At 27.6% G+C, this 22,604-nt stretch overlaps 1 protein-coding gene across 1 annotated transcript; it reads right to left on the reverse strand.

The window, feature by feature from the left end:
• Positions 1-2,487: 2,487 nt before the first annotated feature.
• LOC115709185 (protein FLOWERING LOCUS T) lies at positions 2,488-3,980 on the reverse strand. The gene is made up of 4 exons (XM_030637236.2): positions 3,689-3,980; positions 3,544-3,605; positions 3,330-3,370; positions 2,488-3,102 (listed from the first exon to the last, which is right to left on the reverse strand). Exons 1-4 carry the CDS (start codon positions 3,884-3,886, stop codon positions 2,870-2,872), a joined length of 534 nt encoding a protein of 177 aa, XP_030493096.2. The 5' UTR covers positions 3,887-3,980; the 3' UTR covers positions 2,488-2,869.
• Positions 3,981-22,604: the final 18,624 nt, after the last annotated feature.

The following is a 22,604-nucleotide window of genomic DNA, read 5'->3' on the forward strand; positions in this document are numbered from 1 at the left end:
ACATAGAAGTGAAATGATGATTTCTTTCGAGCTTGGCTTAATATAAATGGAAGAGCTGTTATTTCAGTGATTATATTAGTTTACTAAAATATCATTTATATGAAGCTAAGTGTTTTAAGGATTAAATACATTGAGGGGTGAAACGGTAAATTTGTCCCTACTCGATGTAAATCATCTATAGAGGATCCTTGATTATTGGGATTAGAGCGATGGTTAAATTTTCATAGCGTATCTATATCGTGGAACATATAGAGCGTTCTATATAATTGAGAGTGTATTCAATTCTAAATCTATAGTGGTGCAAGGAGGAATTAATAAGTTAAGGAATTTACTTGGTATAAATTCTAGAGCTACTTATTGGAAGCTCGGTTATATAGGCACATGGTCCCCATACTAGTTGAGATAATACTGCTTGTAAGACTCAGTTAATTGATTTTAATTAATCAATTATAATTCTAAAATTAGACTATGTCTTATTTATGAATTTTCACTAAGTTAGGGCTTAATTGTGAAGAAAAGAGTGTCTAGGGTTTATTTGTTAATTAAGAGACTTTATTAAGTCTAATTAATAAATATATTAAATGACAATTTTATTTGATAATTAATTTTAATTATTAAATAAATAGTTTTGGCATTTAAGTGGTTGAATTGGAAAATATGATATTTGTGAAAGAATAGGATAAATAGTTGAAAAATGGCAAAATTGCAAATGGTGGGCCCACATTCTATGGTCGGCCACTATTGCATGATTTTACCATTTATTTATCAAGTTTTTAATGCCAAATAATTTAAACCTAAACCTAGAAGGATTCCTATAAATAGATAGTGATGGACTCAAAACTGATAGTTGATGATAGCCTAAGTCACACTAGCCTTCAGTCAAAACTTGAGTCTTCTATCACTACAACAAAAGGGACTTTTTATCACACTTTTTACATTTGAAAAAATAAAAAGTGGAATAAAAACTTTTGATCCCACTTTTACATTTGGAACTTTAATTAAATAAAAGATAGGAGCAAGGGCCTTGTTTGGCAATCGCACAAAAAAAGGTGTTGGAAAATAAATTTTTATGCATTTGTCAAACGCAACCTTAGCATTTTAAGTGGGACTTTTTATAAAAATCGGGATAAAAAGTCCCACCCAATTTTCTTTTTTATAGCTGCACATATATAAAGAACATTTAGGTTTAGGGTTTCATTTATATGTTGTCTCTTCCGCCGCTCTCTCAGCGTGTAAGCCCCTCTCTCTCACTCCATGTTCTTTATCTACTGCTCTCTCTCCTTTCCATGCTCTCTCTTCCTTCTCTCTCTCTCTCTCTCTCTCTCTCTCTCTCTCTCTCTCTCTCTCTCTCTCTCTCTCTCTCTCTCTCTCTCTCTCTCTCTCGCTCTCTCTCTCTCTCTCCATGTTATCTCTTCTGCTGCATGAAGGACCAGCTTGTCCAACCGCCTTTCTCCAGCCACGGACGACCCAACGGAGGGCGAATCTGAGCCTCATACCCTCCAAAACCTCCAGGTATTATTTTATCTTGTTCTTATTTTATTTTTTCTGCTAAAACTCTGATTCTCGGTCATCATTCTGGATCTATCTCCTTCTTTCTTTTCTTAGGTAAATAGAGCTGATCTGTGGCCATTCGTCGGTCACAGTGCTTGTAGGTTCATGGCGTTTTGTGGTGCACGAAGCTTCGTCATTGGTGGTCCTTGATGAGTTTTTTTTTTTGTGTTGTGAACCCTTGATGGTGTATTAATTTGTATATTTTGATATAAATTTTTGGAATCTAATTGTAAAAATTATTTCAAAGAACTGATATAATATTTTTGGGTTTATTTTCTTATTATATTTTTTACTTTTAATCCCGGTTATTTCATAAAAACTGGGATAAAAAGTCCCCCTTCTATCCCGATTTTTATGAAATAACCAGGATAAAGTTTTTATCCCAGTTTTTCAAAGACTTTTTATCCCACTGGCATATATCCCGGTTTTTATTTTAGCGAAAAACCAGGATAAAAGGCCTTAAAAACTGGGATTAAAGGCCTTTGTTTGTAGTAGTGTATCTTCTCAAAATTCGAATCCTTCTCTCTCTTTCTCTCTTCTAAATTTTCAAATCCTATAGTGATAGAGTACATGCTCACGCATAGCAAGTTGATATTCAATCATAGTGTGTAAGACTGTGAATAATCCAATCAATTGAAAGAGAATCGGGCTCAGATCTTGGTGATACTCTGCTAGAGAAAGGATACAAAGGTTAGAGATCTGAGTGGGGAAAGAGTCATTTAGAAATTCATATTTAGGATGTTAAATAACATCATAGTAGTAAAGATCACGGTAAAATAATCTCCAACATTAATTTTCAAAAAAAAAAAAGAAAAAAGAAAAAAATCACGTGTACTATAGTTTTTTAATTTTTTTTCTTATAATATTTTTATTGGTTAAGTATATACAAATTGAAAAACAAAACTAATTAATAATAATATATAATAAAGATGGTAATAAGTAACAAGAAGCATCCATATATATATTATTGATGATACATCATAAACATTTACAACTTAACATCTAGTAATTTTAATATTTATAAAAATATTAAATATTGCTAGATGCGTAGTACGTGAAACATTTACAACTCAATTTCATATATTATATATCTGTAGTACAATAGTGTTAGCTAGCTTAATTATAATACTACTGTTTTATTATTACAAGAGAAATCACAACTATATATAGATATATCAATTACTTAGAATATATATAAATATTAATAGTTGTAGTTGTTGTGTCTCAAGCATTATTCAATATATAATAATATGACATATATAGATAGATAGATGGATAGATTATGATTAATATGATTAGTATATTATATAATTAATATTTATGATGTTGATGACCTCCTTCCACCACAGCCAAGTTCCTTTTGGCAGTTGAAGTAAACGGCAGCAACAGGCAATCCAAGGTTGTAGATTTCAGCAAAATCTCTTGTGTTGAAGTTATGTCGCCACCCGGGTGCATACACTGTCTGCCTTCCTAACTGTCGAAACAGAACAAACACAAAGCGATGAATTCCCACCGTCGGTCTTGGGCTCTCGTAGCACATCACTTCTTGTCCTACATATATGCGTACGCACATCATTAAATCATCACACACACTATATCTTTATATATTAAAAGTAATTATCTAATGATAATTCTTAATTTAACATTTTTTTTTAACTTCTTAAAATAACGTTGTTAACTTATCGTTAACTTATTGGTGTTATTAGTTCTGTAAAATAAATTATAATTGTGTTTTGTGCATAAATATTAACAAAAAAAATGAGTGTATTAATATGTACCAAAGCCTGTTCCCGTAGTTGCGGGAATATCAGTCACCAACCTGACAAAATTATACACTTTAATTAAATTTAAACTAAATTAAGAAAAATAAAAATTAATAATTATTAGTGGCACACACTTATTGATGGTGCCTTGTGATTCCTAAGTAATATATCTAAAAGTTATCAAATTAAATTATATGATACTCGAAGTGATATATTACTAAGTACATACCAATGCAAATATTCTTTAAGATTAGGTTCGCTAGGGTTAGGAGCATCAGGATCAACCATAACCTGCAACATTAACAGTATTAATTATACATTAATTTATCAATGATTTATTATGAAGATAGAGTAGTGAAGATATATATATATACCAAAGTGTAGAAAGTCCTGAGATCATCTCCACCAATCTCAACCCTAGGTGAGTTAGCAACTTGAGAAGGTCTAAGGTCAGTACCATTGTTAATAGCCCTATTCCCACTATATGATACTTTAAGAGACACAGTTTTTGTGAAAGGGTCCAACACATCACTTATCACTCTCCCAACCACAAGAGGATCCCTGTTAGCCATTTATATATATAACAACTATATATAAATATATGTAGAGAGAGATCAGAAGAGGGTTTGATGAGTTTTGGTTATATAATTTGGTGGCTGACATTCAACAATTTATGGCTCTATTTATAGTTATAACTTATATTCTCTCTTTTAGCTTTTGTAACATCAAAAGGTTCTAATATATATTGTGGATTCTCTTAATTAGTAAAAACATTTATTTATTTATATAATTCTTATAGCAATGGCCGACTACTGTAAAGTTATTGGGAGTTGTGTGGACCAATTTTTTTTTTTTTTTTAAGATTCATTTGATGATCATCCTTATTTTTCTGTCCAACGTTGTCAACTTTTCATCTTCTCATATATATATATATATAACATATATCCTTATATATATAATATTGTTATATATCTTCATTTTTCTTTCTTTATCTCCTCTCTTAATAATTAGCTCGATAAACAAATAGAAACATGAATGACATATTATGTTGTTTCTATGTTAAAATAATAAATCATATAAAAGTTAATAAAATAATGTTTGTAATATTCAAAATAAAATAATTAATGTGTTCCAAATAATTTTTTTTTTTTAAAAAAAAATTGCTAACATATCATAAAAAATTTACTCATCTCCCACGTTTAATATATTTTGGAACAAAAAAAATTATCTATATATCCTAGATAGAGAGCCAAGTCATTCACGTTGGTGTAGTGATGTTAAACATTAATTAATTTGAGAGTGTTTCTTGGAAGATTTTTCACTAAATAAAATATAGTTAAATGTCATTTTTGGATCCTATATGTGTTTACAAAAGTTATCGATCAAATTTCATATTTTTGTTAAATAAAATCAGATTTTGTATTTCTCAAAATATTAAGAGTTAGTCTCACATTGCTAATGTGTGGAAATAAATTATGATATATAAGATAAAAAGGCTACTCCTCCCATAGCCAATTGATTTTGGGATGGAACTTCATTCATCTTATTTCTCAAATTCTAACACAAAATAATACATAATCTCAATTTTAGTCAAAAATAAAAAATAAAAATAATAATAATAATAAGATATAACTAGCCTCGTTATACCACCTCAAGGATTTTATTAATCTTTTTTGTAATCAAATAAAATTGTATGCACTATCAATTAAACACTTTACAAACTTGGAGCTACAAAAGTTCAATTACAAATGGGTAAAGTATTGCTCGATCAAATTCGATCTGCATGTAACTGATTTTTTCTCTTTTAAAATGAGAAAATTAATCTGATACAAACATCTCTTTTGACATTCTATCTATAATTTTGTTTATAATATATACATGTTTGTTTATCCCACAAGGTTACACTTCGAGTCATTGCATTTAATAAAAACTGGACTTAATATTATATATAAATATATATATATATATTTATATATATGTTTCATTTTGAAAAACATATATGGAAATTTATATAGTCGATAATTTTTACTAAATATAAATATAGGTTTCAATAATATTTACCCTTAAATATATAAAAATTATTTATTTAATTATAATCTTCATGCACTTTACCATAAGAATCATTACATTGATCACGCACCCAACTCAACTATCGTGTATATTCAAAATAAATCTGAAGATGTTTTTTTCTTAAAAAAAATTGATAATAAAAATAAAATAATAAAATATTTTACGAGTAAATATTATATATTTTGGATCTTGTGTTTTGCAAAAGTTATCGATTGGACCTTATTTTTGTTAAATGACAAAATGGACCTTGTATTTTCTAAAATAGTAAAAATATGACCCTGAACTTAATTTTTGACAACTTTTTTTTTAATATAACCAACTTGAAGACAATTCCTAATACAAATAGATACAAAATATATAAACAGTTTTGTCATAGCAATTTTAAATCAAATTATAATTAAATTTTATTTTGACAAGATTTTACATAATCTTCGATCATTTATTTTTCTAGTTATACTCAATCAATTTTAACATCCTCTCAAACCAAAAAAAGTTAGTATTTATATGTACATTTTAAAAAGTTGATATCATGGAATCTCTTGAGTCATTTTTATGTGAGCCAAGAGTTTCTACACAAGTATTTTCTTTAATAAAGTGATTCAAGATTTCTATTCTTTTTTTTTCTTCTACAACTTTTATAGCCATGAAAATTACTAGTCTAGAACTTTCCAAGTGGCTTTATTTTGAACCAATCAAACATTAATTTGTTCAATTCGTGGCTCACAAACAATCGACCTAATTTGCTTTGGTTTTTTTCGATCGACTTCTTTAGATATTTTTATTATTATTTTATTTGCATGGGATATATATATATATATGGAGTTTTTACGTATTCTTTTTTAAAAAGTTAGGATTGGGATGAATATTATATAAGTGGATGAAAGGTCCAAGAATATTTTGCTTGGTTTTTTTAGTTAATTAAATCAATGTTATTGTCATTGTGAAATTGAGATATAATATGGTTCAATTTCATTACTTTATTCACTTTTTCTGTGTGCTTACTAATAATTCTAACACTAATAATAATAATAAATATTACTATACGTACAGAATATAGGATTATTTTGCGTCGGTCGTCGTCAATAATAAATAAATATTACTACAAAATAAATTTTGCGTCACCTTAATGCGTTAGACAATGTTGTTGACGTCATAAGAAAAGCAAAAAAAAAAAATTGATATTAATATATATATATTATATACATATGTCACACATAATGCAAATATGTCATAATATGGTCCAATATTAAAAAATAAAAAAGGGAGAAGGGGAATCGAAACCCCACGTGATAGACGTCGAAAACCAACCACTAACCCTAATTCCTCGAGCATGCTATCAGGACCTTAAATTATCCAACACCACATGAGATGGCGCCTTATAAATTAATAGCATGCGCAATTTCTCATATAACTTATTAAATTAAATTAAAATAAAAGGAATATGATATTATATTTACACCAATAATAATACTAACACTTTTTTTATAGTGTTTTAGCAATTCTCTAACCCCTCACCCTCACCCTCACCTTTTTCTCTAACTTATATATTTTACTTAATTTTTGAAATGATCTATTATTCATTTAAAAGTACTATAAATGAATGTAAAGTGCCTGATAATTTCCTTTTAAATTTCTAAAAATTTTGTGTTTAATAATTGAAAAATAAATTACAGAAATTAATTTATAGTGGTTTCGCTTAAATAGTCAACCTAGAGATTGACAAAGAGTATATGTGGATGACCTTATTATTATGATAAAATTTATGGAATTTTTTCTCAAAATTAACACATGTTCTTAAAAATAGTTCAATATTTTAACATTTATTTACATGGCATAATATTAATCAATATCTTTCATCAAGATGGTGGTTATTTTTTTTTTCTTTGCTCACCCAATCTTGATCACCGTATCACTAGTATAGTCATTTGCTCGCTTATATTTTATTCAGATTTCCAAATCGCACTATGCATATCTCATGCGGTGTACTTTTTTTTTCTAGCTAGTCTTATAAACTGGATAGGTATGAATCAAATGGATATGGCTCTCTGATACAATGTTAAAGTGAGTGTATAGTAAGATGCATAAAGTTCCATTTCAAAACTAATTGACAATGAGAAAAGTAGTTATGCAGCTTATATATGGTGTCTTGGGTAAGAGAAGTGATGTGCGACCAAGTTTTTTTATAAGGAATTGAAAATATCCATTATTGATAAATCACATATAGTTTATTCACTGCAAAAAAAAACTGTTACTTTTAGTGACAATTTTGTAATCACAACATAATTTTTTTTTGTGACTAAATGTGATTTTTAATCACATCAAATGTTATTTTGTGACTAAAACATAGTATTTAGTTACAAGTTGTCACTAATTTAATTTTAGTTACAATAAGTATTGTGACTAAAAATACATTTAGTCACAACAAATTGTAATTTTTGTGACTAATACTTTTAGTCACGGACCTTTTAGTCATAGCATAGGAATCATATAATTATATGAAGATAACACTCATATACATGCATGATTTATAATTAGTCACAAATTTTTTACTTTTAGTCACAAATTTTGTTGTGACTAAAAATAAAATTTTTTGTAGTGATTATATGAAGATGACACTCATATAGCAAAATCATGTGATATAAGTATACTAAGTTGTTTACAAAAACCCTAACAACAACTTCAATTAAAATTCTAATATCTACCAAGTATCAAGCGTCCAACAAGTATAAAGTATGTTAAGTTTCCAACTAATGAGCAACCAAGTTTTTTTGTTAATAAAAGGTTAACTTTTCTTTTTTTAAAAGAGGTGATGGACAAAATCTAGTATTATATATTATTCTCTCAATATATATTCACCACTTTATTTCATTGTTCACTTTGAAAGACTTCCATATAATTTCCCTAAAACTTGTATAATTGATCTTAGTTTCCATAAGCTAGCTTCTATCTATATTTTTAAAGATTTATTAATTAAATGTTTTCTCTTTAGTGGTAATCTTAATTCTTTATTCCAATTTTGGAAAGGAGGAGATTGTAGGTATACCTCATTTTTCTTTTTCTTTTTATGCTTCTTAATTATTTAATTATTAATTATCATATACATAATTTTAGTAAAATTACATAAATATCTTATGAAAAATAAAAATTATAATTATTTAGCACTTCCAAAATATACATCATATTGCTCATATATTAATAGTTTATCATCTTTTAAAAAATAATTTTATTGATAAGGTCAACTATATTACTTGGTGATGAACAAAAATCTAATATATATTATTCTCTTTAGATATTTCTATTCAGCCTGCACTTTCTTTTTAGATTCACAATTGGATCATTTATTGTAAGGTATGACTATTGTCCCACCAAATTTTTTTTTTTTTTGAAAAATTAAATTCATTCCAACTAGAAAGGAAAAATGAGAGCAACAAGAGGTGCTCTCTCCCCTTGATAACACTTAGCATTTTGGCTAAACATCTTAGCACTCTTAGCTAAACCATCAACAAAAGCAATAATACTACAACTAATGTAAATTAAACGGCAACTTTTAAACGACTTAATCAATTCTAAAACTTTTAAAGATAAATTCTAAAATCTCCAATCAAGGGGACAACTTGAATCATTAAGTGCTTTAACCACAATTTGAGCATTCGATAAAATAGTAACTTCTTCTAATCTTTTACTTTTTGCCCAAAGAAGAGCTTGAAAGATAGCTTGAGTTTTCGCTTCCATGGCCGAGATCGGATCTCTCTTAAGCATCTTGACTTCCCATTTAATATTGATTCTATCAATTAAGAGTACAGCGAGACCAGCAACGTTTCTACACCACGATGCATCCGTCATTAAATAAGTTTTGACAAGATCGAAATTTATTGCAGGTGAACTCGAGCCTAAAATATGACAACCCCAATGAACCTCATCCTGACTATGCGAAAACTCCTTGAACTTCGATTGAATTCTGTTGATAAGACTTTTAATAGCCTCAGTTTTTCCTGTTAATCTATATTGATTTCTTTGTAACCAAATCTCAGTGAAAAAACAAGCAGCAAACTTTAAAAAATCAACTTTCTCCTTGGCAGAAAATCCTTCAATTAGATTTTCCATGAAATTAAGCATATTTGTACCTGGAAAATGATTCAAATGGCACGGAAAAGAACTGGAGAACCAAAGGGCCTGAGCCAGAGGGCACTCTTTGAATAAGTGCATACAAGATTCCACTTCAGCATCACAGAAAAAAAATACTCTTTATCATTCAAAAAAGACAACTTCGACTTGGTAGGAATAGTTTCATTGATTGTGTGCCACAACATCAAAACCAAACGAATCCTTTACATCTTCTCTTTCTTATTTTTTTATCATTTTATCATAAAGTAAGAAAATTTATATATTTAATATATATTAAATAATAATATAATATTATTTTAATAATTTTTAGAGATGCTTATCATTAGAATACTTTGACCATTAGCAGAAGACCCACTAACATTAACATATTGGTATCTCTAAAGATAGTTAATAGCCCAAGGACCGACTATACTATCTGAGAGATCAAGCTTATGATCATGACCAAAAGTATTATGCCTATGCCAAATGTGTCAGCTAAGGGCAAGGAACTCCTCTAATTTCTATTTACTCAAAATATCCACACGACCCAGTAACAATTTATAAAAGCAAGAGGCGTTATTTAAAGAATCGAGACCTTTCAAAATCCAATCTAAGCAAATAGACTTAAGCGAAGGGAAAAGCCAAAGAACACGAATAATAGTCTCATTATTCTAGAAATAAATAGGACAAACCTTAGACGCTTTCATATTATGACGAGTCAAATTGGCAGATGACGATAAGAAATTCAAACTTGCCTTCCAAACAAACTTTTTAATCTTTGGTGGGAGGTTGAGTTTCCAATTAGCTTCCACCAACGAGAAGTCCCTGAGAAACCTGAAACTTGTCACCAACCCAAACTCGAAATTGTGCTCCAGTAACCATTCTTTACCGAATAAATATTGTTATCCAAGAAGTGCCAAATAAGCCTATCTTGTCGATGAAACAAAGAACAAGGATAGACAAGATAACACTAGCTTCCATATTATCAAACGAATATTGAACTAAAGAGGAGTTCCAACAACCAGGATCAAGCTTGAGATCACTAACCACTTGAAGATGAGAGCTACCAGAGAACAAATAAGACCAACCCACACAGTCCTTCGAAATCCAAGCATCCTCTCTAACTTTTACAGATTCCCTTTAACCAACAATCCAACAACATCCTTTTTTTCAAAAAATCACGACCCCATAAAATACTTTTCCAAAAGAACGAGGCTCGCTTCATCTCTTCAACATCCAGCAAAAGAACCATTACTATAATAGAAGCCCTTCATAATATGTAACTTTTTATAATTATATTTATTAATTTTCAAAAAATTAAAAAAAAAATATTCTAAAAGCTATATTAAGAAAACAATAATCAAACACTTTTTGTTATTTGAAAACTACAAAAATCGTTTTGTGTTTGCATTTTTTAAAACAAAAATTAAAAATAAAACATAGAATATATAATGCCACACATGCCTGTAAGCATTTTTCATTCTCATATTCACTAGGTCTCACTTATGTTAAGAATGTCGAGTGAATCTTAAATATTTCTTAAATATTACTTCGCGAGTTCACACTTATTTTGAAGTTGTAAGAACATTTTGGAAGACTTATGAGTCACTCACAAATATAGTTAATTGCACCAAAATCAAAATATCAATAACATTTTCTTGTTTTATCTCATTAATCAGTTACCGGAATTTGAATTATATTCTTAACATATTAATCAAATAAAAAAATCATAAAACTTCATGATTTCAATAGATTTTAATCATAATGGGAGAGCGCTAATCGAATGTATCATATACGCAAAATTTCTTTGGTATATCAATACTCTACCAAATTGTGTGCTCAATAGCTTGCAGAGAAAACTCGATAGCACAATATTTGCTTCTAAGAGTTAATTTTCACTTTTAAAATTTTTGTAGGGTTCATTAACATTTTTATCTACGTAACACATACTATACGAAAATGGGCTTTTATTGTCACCCAATTACGATAGTCAACGTTGTTGATTGTCATTATTGAGGATCGTATCTCTATATGGCAATAGTTAATTACTGTCAAAAAAAGAGAGCAAGTGGCAACAATAGTAACTATCAACAAGTAAAAAAATAACAACGATAATTATTAACCATCGTTGATGCTCTTTAGCGACAGTTATTAACTGTCAACAAAACGACATACATAATCAACACAAGCTATGGCAACAACTATTGTATTGACCATGTTTCTAAATATATTGGTGAAACATGTTTTTGGCGTAATAACAAACTTGTCGTTTGCCCTATTTTTGTCGTTAATCGAAATATGGACTACAACTATAAAAAAAAAATAGATATGTCTAATCAAATGTAAACTATATGATTGTAAATATATATAATAATGTATATATAAACCTTTTGAACCCCAAGCCTTAGAAAAAGATGTAAAACCAAGTAACTTTTCATTGAATATAATTGATCGATATTCATGTTAATGTTCTAGCTATAGTTCGTACTTATTAAACCTAGCTAGTTAATAAGCCAAAGATGATTATGACAACTAAATTTAATGTTGCCAACCAAAAAATCTTGAAACTTTTGGTATACCCCTTTTATATATCCCCTTATTTGGATCCAAACTAGCCAAGGAATAAAGTTTTAAAATACACATACCTTTTTTCAAGCAAAGAGAGAATAAAAATAAAAGACATGCATAGAGAATCTAACCCCATGCTAGTTGTAATTGATGTAACTAGCTAGACCAGTTGTGAACCAAAAGAATATGAATACATTAACTTGAACTTTTGATAAAAAAATATATATTTATTTATATAAAAATTATACGTTGTAATCATTTGGCATATTCTTATTTTATCGTGAATTAATTTATTCGAGAGAGTGATACATATACAAAGGTTTTGTATTGTAGTGTGAGTGGCATGATCATATACTTTGATTTGATAACGTAGGTACCAAATTAAGGATTGGAGAGTGTGACTTATATATATATTATACTATATCACTTTTTTGGTTTGGTGCATGGTTGGAGATAGAGGGTCTCAAAATTTAAGAAAAGAAAGAAAGAAAGAAAAGTATATAAATATATATATTAATTAAATGTTAATTGATAATTAATCACGACGGCACCATCTCATAGTGTTATTAGATATGAATGATACCAAATAACAATTAATCCTGTAATTCTTACACAATATTTACTAGAGAAATAACAACAGTTACTATTTGTTTCTTATTTTACAAATTACAAAAAATTTAACAATAATGACGACTCGACCCTAAATATAGGCAGATTAGGGCACTGACTATTGAGGAGTGACCATGCATTTAAAGTAACAAAGCAAGCTAATTAAGTAAGTAAAAGTAACCCATGTGTTTGTGTTGATGAGCCTCACAACTTGCAACAATATTACTGCTGAAATAAAGGCAACATAACGTAACATAACATAACAACAATTACCACTTGGCTGTAAATAAACGTGACGTAATGAACCAATATTTCAAAATTACATAATAATACTATATATATTTGTGATGATGAAGTTGTTAATTTATACATGTATTACTCTATATAATTTATGATGATAAGAATATTTATTTTACTAACGTTATTATATAACATTTATGGACAGTTTATTATATGTTATGTTAGAGAACAAAGTCACGCTTTGCATAACATATAATAATTTTAAATTATATATTTAATATGTATATATATTTAATTGTTTGATGTAGTTTATAAAAATAAATTAATAGTATATATATATCTATTCTATATAAAGTGTGCCTATATAACCGAATTTTTGGTCTATGAGAAATTCATGGGTGACTTTTTATTTATATTAAAATAAAATAATTTATGAGAAATTTATGGGTCACTTTTTATTTATATATAATAAAATAAATCTCATTAATTCTAAAAAAAATACGATTGGGTTTTTACTGTTGTATATCTACGATTTTTCTCTTTTTCTCTTCTAGAATTACCATTTTCCTATAAAAGTTATATTTTAGCACATACAGTATAATTTAGAAGCCATAAAATTTATAATTTCGTCTTCTGTTAAATAAAAATAAAATCAACTTAAAGCATTATTATAATTATGCTGCTTTGTACATGCTGGGACAAAAAGAAATGTCAATCTTATTAATTTCTCCATGTTCTAGCTATTCATGCAAATCAGAAAAAGAAAAACATTTACTAAAACCCACCAAAACTTATCATAATTAAACCTGACGCATTAGATGCAAACAAAAAAAAAAAACAAAAAAAAAACAAAACAAAACAAACCAGAGAGTACATTACAGCACTGTTTTTGATCACGTGCTCATAAATTAGAAGGACAATTAAATATATTAGCAAAATAGTGACTAACATCCAAATTTCAGAGTTGACGAAAAATCTGCAACTGAATGAGGTAAAGACTACTACAATATTTACTTTATAAAACTTTTGTTTCAATATCTTACTATTATTAACACCATTTGATTTGGATGTAGAAAAAATATTTTTAGATTGAGGCGGCAATAAAAATAACTGATACTACCCAGAGTTTTCATTACATGTCATGTGACCCATGTCATAAAAAAATAGATTTATACAATCGCAATGAAAAAATTATATGTGACAAGCCAACATGCGGCCAAGAAGGATTTCCTACACCACGGTATATTACAAAAAACATATGATGTTATTAAAATTAGGGTAAATACCATTTTGGACCCTTTGTTTTACAAAAGTTACTAATTAGACCATGTGTTTTGTTAAATGACAAAATGGACCCTGTATTTTCTAAAATAGTACAAATAGGACCCTGAATTGATTTTTTGTCAAAATAAAGTTTAATTATAATCCGATCTAAAAGTGCTACGACAAAACTGTTTACATTTTTTGTATCTGTTCGTATTAAGTATTGTCTTCAAGTTGGTTGTATTAAAAAAAAAAATTGTCAAAAATTAAGCTCAGGGTCCTATTTTTACTATTTTAGAAAATACAGGGTCCATTTTGTCATTTAACAAAACACAGGGTCCAATCTGTAACTTTTGCAAAACACAGGGTCCAAAATGGTATTTACCCTTAAAGTTAAGTTAAAATAATAATAAAAAAAGATACTAACAATCTTATTATGCATTTTAGAGTGCTATAGCATATGTTGAACTTGATGACAATACAAAAAGCCTATCTGGTGTCATGTTCGCAGATATTGTGGAACAATATTTTCGTGTACTGCTGCCCAACTAATGAACTATACTGCAGATGTGTAATTTTAAAAAAATAAAATAATTTTACATGTCTTTCATAAGTTGATTTTTTTAATTAAATAAGCTATGCACACCATGTCTAATCATTTTAAATGAAAATACATCACGGTTTGCAGGAACACCGCTGTTTTGTCGACACTACCATATTCAATTTATCAACGAAAAAATGGACAATCCAGATATATGCGGACCCGGCTAGAATAAAAAGTGCAAAATACAAAAATTACACTATTGTCTCTGTCAAAGCAAATGAAGATTGAAATCTACCAATGACTATCATTAGTTTTCTTATCTACAATTTTTAGACAAATGCTATCTTCAATTATCAATAATTTAGAGATCGATTTTTAATTTTCTTTTTATCTTACACCCATTTAAGTAATGTTTCTTTAAGTATTGGAACATCAATTTTTAATTTATTTTTAGATTAACTTAAGAACATATTTAAATCATCAAGCTTTCTTAAACATTAATTGACAACATTATAAACTATAATATTTAGATACACATAATAATAATCTCACCTAATAACTAATAATATTTTTTCTTTAATTTTTAATTGTATCACTTTCAACTAACATAGAAAAAAAACTAGCATAAAATTTAGTATACGTGCCTTGCACGTATATATATATCTATTCTATATAAAGTGTGCCTATATAACCGAATTATTGGTTTATGAGAAATTCATGGGTGACTTTTTATTTATATTAAAAATAAAATGGTTTATGATTCTTGGTTTATGAGAAATTCATAGTAACTTTTTATTTATATTAAAAATAATATTGTTTATGAGAAATTCATGGGTCACTTTTTATTTATATATAATAAAATAAATCTCCTTAAATCCAAAAAAAAAAACATCATTAAATAAAAATAAAAAAAATAACTCAACATCAAATCTTCAATTACATGATACATGTAATTACTCAAACATCACATCTTTCAATTATAAAAAAAAATGACTTTTTAGAAGGGAAAATATGGTTGTCTAATAGAGCTAAAACAATATGTTTCCAGTGTGATGAAAAATTAAAGCAATAATTTTGTTAACATCAAAAAGTTTGTAAAAGCCGAAAGAGTTTGGGCACAAAGAGATGATGTTTCTTTTTCTTACTCTTTCTAGAATCAATATATGAACAATAATTTGAATTAATCTTATAATCTTAACTTTTTAATTCAATTAATAATTATTTGTCACGTAATTATTAAGCCTTTTCCCTTTAATTTTCCTTTTTATTGATGATGCTAATTTATTTATATTTTGATTTCTATAATTTTTGTGTTCAGACCATTAAGGTAGTGTTCTACTAGGGGATCTAATGAGTTTCGCCCCTTCGCTAATGGCCTCTAAGAGTTCAAATTCCAGTATTGTATAAATCTTCAATTTGTTCTATTTCTTATATTAACTGAAATTTTGCTACTTTTTTTTTTAATTTACAACTTTATTGTTTATATCTTATTAGGGACATTCATGGAAATTAAGGTTTCTTTGAAATATACAATTAATGAGCATTACTTTTTGATCATAGTGTGTTTTCCATGGCTAAAAACCTCAATAATTTCTATCCTTTGATATCAAATAAAATAAAATTATCATGATGTATACATTATGGTTATTTAATGAGTAATTAGTGTGTTGAAATTGTCAAGATCATATTTAGAATTGTTTATAATTGAATTGTTTCTTTGTCAAAATTAATATTAAGTATACTTATATGTTTATAGGTTTATCTATTTTCTCTTAGATCAATCATGCTCATATAGCAAAAAAATCATACTCATATAGACATGCTATTTTCATTTTGTAATTTAGATCTTCTTAGTCATTATTTAATTCACTTAAACATTTTCCGATTATAGTAACTGAAGTTTTTTTCTTTTAAGTACTCCATTACTAAGATCTATATTACATGTATTATTTATTGGAAAACATATAACGTGATAAATTATTATTCATATATTGAATAATTATTTTTGATTAATGGGATTCATATATATAACTGTGTATATTGAATTCTTTATTCAAATAATTATTTTTGATTTTTACCTGATTAATTATTGTTCATATATCTAGAACCCTATTTGATTAAAGTTAAGATTATAAGATTAATTAATTTGTGATTTCTTCCTATACATATATTAATAATCTCACCTAATAATTAATAATATTTTTTCTTTAATTTTTAATTGTATAACTTTCAAATAACATAGAAAAAAATTAGCATAAAATTTAGTATACGTGCCTCGCACGTAGCTTGTTGCTAGTATATATATACTTGTAGGAAAGCTAAATGAAGCATTTTTTCTTCTTTGTCTTTACCCCGTCATTAATTTCTTTTTTTTTTGTTTTTTAAATATCTATATCTTTTTTTTTTTTTTTTTTTTCTTTTTTTTGACAAAGTGATTAAAATCACTCATGAATTTACGACGCCCACGTCCGCCACCGGCGCTGGAACCTCCTCGAACCAAGATAGCTCATCGTCTAACCGCAGAGCATGCTTTGCCAACCATGGGCCGCTAAAATCTTAGAGCAAGCCCCATGGGACAAAACTGCCCCCGGAAATTTAGACAATAAAGCTATAACATCTTCAAACAACGCTCCTAACTCAATAAAATACTGAAGTTCTACCTGAAAAAAATATAAAAAAACAGCATAAAACTTTAATTAGAAACTTTGAAGAGAATCAACCAACCACCAAGACTAAGCAACTAGATCTCCCTATAAAATACTAGAACTAGCCAAAGGGATTACCCTTTGGCTAGTAACAACTAAATTATAGCATTCTACTTCATAACCTTAGGATCCCTATTCCTTACTTTTACCCTTTTAAAATCAAACATAAATAAAATTTTCCTTTTAATACCCATTATTCCTTAAATATTCAAAATATTATATACTAATTATTTCATTTTATCTCTTAAAAATATTACTTATTTATAGACTAAAACATGTCAAAATCCTTAATAAGTCAAATTATTTATTATTTTATTTATAGCGTAAAACATGGTATCTATAATCTTTATTCAATCTAAATAAAACCAAAAATTGTATTAATATCCTTAAAACTTAAGATTGCACTTTTCACATTCAAAAGTATCATTTTCCTAATACCGCTTCATCATACATTTAATTAAAATATTAAATTAATATTAATTAATCCAATTCGGCATTATGACATAATGTTTCCTTATTTATTATTTAAATAGATAACCTCCTAATTATTACTCCATTCAAATTATTATAAAAAACTATTTATATTAGTATCTTCCTATACAACTAATAAGGCAATAATCTCAATACTTCATTAGCATTTACTTCCCATTTATTTCAATATCTTCTCAAAAATAAAAATAAAATAAAACAAAGTATTCTCAATTCACAATTAATGTCCCTACCTCCAATTTATTACAAAATCTCATATTTATAATTTATATACCAAAATTAATATTATTTTATCTATAATATTATGTTATCTATAATAAACTCTTATTTATAAATTATAAATCCAAAATTAATATTATGTTATCTATAATAAACTAATAAGTATCTACGTCAGAGAATTCTATGTGACTATTTATATAAAATTTCATATTTTATTTTATTTATAAGGGAAATTTCATTTTTTTATTAAATATTTATTATGTATTAATCAATTTCTCTTTATTTTGCAGGTGTTTTAGTTCGGAAGTGACAACTCTTAGTTTTGAGGTTTTCTTTTCTGATATTATGGTTTTATTGTCTAGCTCTCCTAGGGTATCTCTGCATGCTCTTAGGATAGACAATAAACTATTATAGATGGAAGAAAATTCTCCTCTGGTTGTGTAACTTTGTTACCTTTGTTATTTTAACCTGTATCGGTTACCCTACAAAAAAAAAATAAAATAAACTAATAAGTATATACCATAATGGTTAGCTATTAAATTTTATAATATTTTTACAATTCATGATATCTTGTAATTTTAACCAATTACCCTAAATAATTATGACATAATGCTTCCTCATTTATTATTTAAATAGATAACCTCCTAATTATTATATAATTCAAATTATTATAAAAACTATTTATATTAGTATCTTCCTGTACAACTAATAAGGCAATAATCTCAATACTTCATTAGCATTTACTTCCCATTTATTTCAATATCTTCCCAAAAATAAAAAATAAAATAAAACAAAGTATTCTCAATTCACAATTAATGTCCCTACCTCCAATTTATTACAAAATCCCACATTTATAACTTATATACCAAAATTAATATTATGTTATCGATAATAAACTCATATTTATAATTATATACCCAAAATTAATATTATGTTATCTAAAATAAACTAATAAGGCAATAATCTCATAATTATATACCATAATTGTTAGCTATTAAATTTTATAATATTTTTACAATTCATGATATCTTGTAATTTTAACCAATTACCATAATTGTTAGCTATTGAATTGAATAATTACTTAAAACTAAATTCGGTATTAAGACAAAATTTCCTTATTTATTATTTAGGGAAACAGTTGTAACTTTCCAAAAAACCAACCATATCCTTTTTATTACCATAAAACATTTAGGATAATACTTTCCTATTCAAATTAGATTACAAACATTGCATAATAATTTGACTTTCCAAAAAAATGATTCATTAATCTTCTTCAAACCATTAGTATTCCACCACCTTTTATTACAGGATCCTCGTGATTTCAATTCTTCAAATAACTAAAATAATTATAATAATATAGTCTAAATACTTAATTCCAGCCACTTTTCTTCTATGCTAAATATTCCTAAAATATAAACCAATACATAGCTAATAGACAATATCATTTAAAATACCCTCTTTAACCTTATTTCATTTTAAGGTATTCTTAAAAACATACCATAACCAAAAATGCTTATATTCCGACTAATAGAATTTGTAAAGCATAACTTATAACTTTAAAATATTATTGTACCAAAGTTTGCTCATACCTCCAGTACCTGAAAAAGTGACAAATTAAACAAAACTACCCTAAATAAATAGGGGCCCAACCATATAATAGGTGCTAAAGCCTTTTAAGGCGCCAAAGCCATAAAAATGGCGCAAAAAGAGCAAAATCAATATAAACAAAACTATAGCAACTTTACAATATAATCCATTATATTGGCTTACCCAAAACTAATATATAGCAAACAACAAGATGAGAACAACTCACCACCTTCCCAATAGTCAACCCTATACCACATAAGCCGAGACTCTTGGCTCAAAACTAATGTAACAATTTACTTAAAATTCATCACATTATACATAACTGTTAAGCAGAAAGTTCAATAACAAGGGCCTAACTCAAAAAGAATGAGTACAAATTCTAAATAAAATATTAATGTATACCAAATAAAAGCTTAATGATTCAAGCAAAGTGACCGGTAGTATCTATAATCACAAACCATACATATATACAATCTATGACACAAACAATAAGAATACTAGAGGGAAAATTATTCTATGTTAAAACTATCCACCGCCTATGGATAAATGGGGCCTTACCAACCATAAAGTTATGAAAGTTAAAGTTTTAGATTCAGAAACATTTCTAAAAATCCTATCTCATATGAATATCTAACCAAAAGGAGATTTAAATCAAAAAAACAAAACTCACTACATAATCGGGTTTTCTGTTAAACCGATAAGGATCTGACATATCATTCTTTTTACCCATAACTGGATTACCACCACTTTCTTCATTCTCCAGAACTAGACTTCTTGGTCCTCTTATTATGAAATAGCTTCAAAATCACAATGCATAATTAACCACACAAAACACAGAAATAAGGAAAAAATATCAATAAATGACAAGGAACAAATCCAATTAAAATAAACCAATCACTATATCAAAATTAAAAGCAACGCAAAAGCAAACTGGGATACATCCACAGCCGATGCTTTGCCAGCGATAAAGATAACGATACTGGCGCTTCTTACGGCAAGCACCCGCCATCTTGGATCTGGTATTCTCCCTCCTGGATCTGGTCTTCCCCATCATGGATCTGTTCTTCTCCGTCCTGGATCTAGTCTTCTTCTTCGTAGTTGTTCTAAGCCAAAACCCTCTTCTCTGTCCGTCTCTCTCTCTCTCCTCCAATGGATTTTGAACCGAGGGCAAGCTCCCATGGCTATGGCTGCTGGAGCGTGCGCGGGACAGCAGATTTTTATTCCTTCTCTACACGTACTTTTCTTACTTTTTCTTTCTTCTATTTTTCTCTTCCACCCATGGACAAGCTTAGATCCACCATTCTTCAGGCTGCACTCATACCCCAAAGCTATCGACTAGTAGAGATTTCATACCTCAAATTTAGTGGTAATCGGAGCTTAGACACACTCATACGGGTCGTGCAAAGTTTCACGTAAAAATTTTAAGTTGATTATTGGCATAGCTCCTTAATATTACTTCAACGATGAAACCAGAGCCCGCAAGGAGAGGAGAAAATTCTGTGTGAACTTTTTCTTTATGATTGAAAATTCAGTGTGAACTTCATCAAGATCCACTTTTTCTTTGTATTTTTCTGTGATGCCTTTCTTAAATATCTATATCTATATATATCTATAATTCTGTTGTTAAGCTTGATGATGTGGCAGCCTAACTATTGAGAATTCAAAATTTTCTATTTTGTGAATTTTTTAGATTTTTCTTCAATTTTTAGATTATTTTAATTAATATTATTTAAGATCATTAATTAATTATTTTTTTCTTCTAAAAAGTCATACTGTACCGATTATTCTTCTTAATTTATTTTCCTTAAAAAAAAGCATAAATTTAAGTAACTGATTATAATTATTCTCACCTATCCTACCATTTTCCTTTTTTATATTAGTCAATATTAATATTAATTATTAATTAATATTTATTAATACACCAATAGTCCGGTTACAAAATTGCATAACCTTACATATATATTACCAAAAAAAAAAAAAAACATTTCAACTTTTTCTCTTGATCTCTTCCTCCCACTCACTCCAGTGCACTCATGGAGACCAGGTAAGTCAATCTATTGTTTCATATTCTCAATTTGTTGTTGTTTTATATAAATTATATAAGATATAATTTATTTTATCTAATTTATGTCTATTTTTGTTACTTTATCTATTGTTTGAGACTCACTTTTTGTACAATTATTTTCTCTTCATGCAACAATATATATGCCACAATGGGGTGTTGGAAGGTATATGTATGCGTATTGTTATATTTCATTTTATTCGTATTAATGTAATTTCAAATAGTAGATGGTGGCATTTCTTTTAGAGTAAATACAATTTTATCAACGCCAAAAACTTTCTACTGTCTACAGATTTTGATTAGCAAATATGTATATTTTGTGTTTATGATTTTTCTTTTTCCTTTTGTTTATGTATTAATATAAAGTTTTGATATTATGTTACTTTTAATGAGCAGGGAAAGATTTTTCTAATTTCAAAATATGGAAATTTTAAACTTAATATATTTGTTTCTACGAGGAAGTGTCTCAAATACTTTATTGCCTTGATTTCAACAAAAAAAAAGAAATACTTTATTGCCTCAGGTTCATTTTTACTATGGTAAGCTTTCTATCTCAAGTTAATTCATTTATCTTATTCTGTTATTGATACTGATTTTTAAATAATAAGAGAAAATTATTGATATATATTCTAATTCTATAGCAGTTAATAATAGTATATTTGTCATGGTATTTTTTTTCCTCTATTCAAGTAATTTACGTGTTAATAATTACATAAACAGATTTTTTTTTAAGATATTTTTATACACGATCTCCATTTATTTATATATTACATTTTCTTTACTGTCTTTATTATATTTTTCATACTCAAGTGGTGATAAATTAAATTGTG

This window comes from Cannabis sativa, chromosome X (genome assembly GCF_029168945.1).
Source record: "Cannabis sativa cultivar Pink pepper isolate KNU-18-1 chromosome X, ASM2916894v1, whole genome shotgun sequence".
NCBI classification, from domain to species: Eukaryota; Viridiplantae; Streptophyta; class Magnoliopsida; order Rosales; family Cannabaceae; genus Cannabis; species Cannabis sativa.

Coding starts and splice junctions, on each gene's coding strand:
- LOC115709185 (XM_030637236.2), bottom strand. CDS start 3,886: ATGGCTAACAGGGATCCTCTTGTGGTTGGGAGAGTGATAAGTGATGTG. Junction 3,606..3,688: donor TCAGGACTTTCTACACTTTG/GTATATATATAT, acceptor TTAATGTTGCAG/GTTATGGTTGATCCTGATGC. Junction 3,103..3,329: donor AACTACGGGAACAGGCTTTG/GTACATATTAAT, acceptor GCATATATGTAG/GACAAGAAGTGATGTGCTAC.